Source organism: Rhagoletis zephyria, unplaced genomic scaffold (assembly GCF_001687245.7).
Source record: "Rhagoletis zephyria isolate East Lansing unplaced genomic scaffold, Rhagoletis_zephyria_1.1 Rzeph_scaffold_49911, whole genome shotgun sequence".
NCBI lineage: Eukaryota > Metazoa > Arthropoda > Insecta > Diptera > Tephritidae > Rhagoletis > Rhagoletis zephyria.
In genome coordinates this window covers 1-2,089 of record NW_016206965.1, presented here as the reverse complement: position 1 = coordinate 2,089, position 2,089 = coordinate 1, and the positions used below count along the sequence as shown (strand labels likewise).

At 41.0% G+C, this 2,089-nt stretch overlaps 1 protein-coding gene across 1 annotated transcript; it reads left to right on the top strand.

Annotated features, from left to right (window-relative positions):
• The first annotated feature begins 7 nt into the window (after window positions 1-7).
• On the top strand, window positions 8-1,443 carry LOC108355775 (uncharacterized). The gene is made up of 3 exons (XM_017606909.1): window positions 8-137; window positions 200-352; window positions 418-1,443. The coding sequence occupies exons 1-3, from the start codon at window positions 51-53 to the stop codon at window positions 664-666; spliced, it is 489 nt and encodes a 162-aa protein (XP_017462398.1). The 5' UTR covers window positions 8-50; the 3' UTR covers window positions 667-1,443.
• The last annotated feature ends 646 nt before the right edge of the window (window positions 1,444-2,089 follow it).

Genomic DNA, 2,089 nt, shown 5'->3' with positions numbered 1-2,089 from the left:
GTGCGGCTGAGCAGCGCGCAACAAATTTGAGCATAGAGCAGAGTACGACAATGCAGGAGCTGCGAAGCCTGCAGTTGACCAGACGGCAGCTGGAGGATATGCGTTTGAAGTGTGAGCAAAATCAGAGCACAATAAAGGTACGCCCAATGCTGATAAACACCATTTTGTATGCACACAATTTTATACTCTTCTCAATTAGGCACTCGAGCAGGCTCTAGAAATGGAGCGTAAAAAATTTGAGGCCTCTGACTTGGGCAAGGCGACGACGTACACATGCCAATCAGCAGCTCTAGCGCAGCAGCGAGACGAACCGGCGCACGAAGTAGCCAATCTAATGGATGATTATAAAAAGGTTCCAAATCCATTTTAATTTTGATTTACAAAATGTTAATGATAAAACCTAATTTTCTTTTGCAGTTAATCCAACAATCGGCGTTGGCGACACAACGCCCGAAAACCAGCACCATCCTTGACCTTATACAACGTAGCAATCAGTGTGTGCCAAATTTAAATAAACTCGAAGCTAGCGTTTACGGCCTGCGCAGTGATTTGGAGCACTTCCTTAGTGCGCACGCCACATTAAATATGTCGCAAATACAGAGCGGAAACAAACTGGAGGGACCATCACTAATGGACGAGCTGCGCGCTGCGGCAGAAAGCTACTAAATTTGTAGTAAACTACTTCCAACTTCCTCTTGCTGTGCATAAAATGCAAACAAACATTGCCAAAATTGAGTTCAACTATTCTATGTATACTTGTTTTATAGTATTTTTACATCGGCTGTTTTTAGATTTTTGTTCTATACATTTATTTATGATAATTTTGCACAAAGTACATCCTTTTAAATGTTAAAAGTGCTAATTTTTTAAAGCTTTCACTTACTTTAAGCTCTTCGAATAGTCAGCGGGTGGTGAGGCATTATAAGCGGCACTTGACTATTGGTTTTTGTTTTAATCCGAAGCCAGTTAGGCCATAGACAAGACCTTTGGCTGAGTATATAGATGCATATGTATGTATGTATATGTATTTTTTATTTAAATTATAATGTGAATGCTCTTTTTGTCATAGATATCCAACATGTTTATAAAAATTAAAATTTCATGTAACAAAATAAATAATAATAATAATAGTTTAGCGTTAACACTTATGCTAAGTGCATGGCCGCGCTTCTACTCATATTTGTGGTGTGCGTCTTGACGTTGTTACATAAATGCAGGGAGTTTTGCGTCGCTTCCGAGCGGCAAATGGATTTTAAGAAGATTTTCATGAAAGAAACACACTCGCAGGTTATTCATTACTTGCCGGGGGGCGACCACTGTTAGAAAGAACTTTTTATAATTTAGATCTTGCTCGGACCAGGAATCGAACCCGGGTCCTGCAAAGTTGTAGTAGACACCTCTATTATTACTGGCCTCGTATTATTACCGTTCTTTCTGGCTGGGTTAAGGACCCATGTAAAAATTAATTCCATTGAAAAATGTTTTAACAGTCCCAAACTTAAGCCCTGCTGGTTAATTTCCTCAGGAAGCCTAAGGTTGACTAGAGAACAGCCAGGTGTACCTTTGCGACGTCTACTGCAGCTGCAATAAAATGGAGCGCATGACCGTTTCTAGGAAGTTTTAAAGCTCGTTATCCCTGCGACAACTTAAAATCGTGCTAGGCGACTTCAATGGCATGGTGAACAAGGAAGCGATCCTTGGTCCTAGCGTTGCAAAATTTAGCATACCCGAAAAAATCTCGGCTAACGATCTAATGATTGACTTCGCCGGGGTCTGAAACAGGAAAGTGTGTAGCGACACATTGCTGCGTAAGAAATCCACCACCAGATCGAAAAACGAGAATCGATCAGGTTATGAGAGACGGAAGACACGTTTCTAGTGTTAGCTGTATGTACGATTCAAGGACCTAACATCGACCCGTATCAATCGTATTGGGTGAACGAGTAGAGTCGACCGTCAACTAACTGTTTTGGCCTTATGACTGTGACATTAGACCGATTTCGGAAAAGACTACCGAGATAAATGTCGTCATAAACCATCATTTTGTCGATGAATTTGGTATCCCCGCGAAACTAATACAGCTGTGTTA

What these genes read in the sequence shown, in the direction of transcription:
- LOC108355775 (XM_017606909.1), top strand. Translation starts at nt 51, where the DNA reads ATGCAGGAGCTGCGAAGCCTGCAGTTGACCAGACGGCAGCTGGAGGAT. An exon ending in AAAATCAGAGCACAATAAAG is followed by an intron (nt 138 to 199) that starts GTACGCCCAATG and finishes CTTCTCAATTAG; the next exon opens with GCACTCGAGCAGGCTCTAGA. An exon ending in TAATGGATGATTATAAAAAG is followed by an intron (nt 353 to 417) that starts GTTCCAAATCCA and finishes TTTCTTTTGCAG; the next exon opens with TTAATCCAACAATCGGCGTT.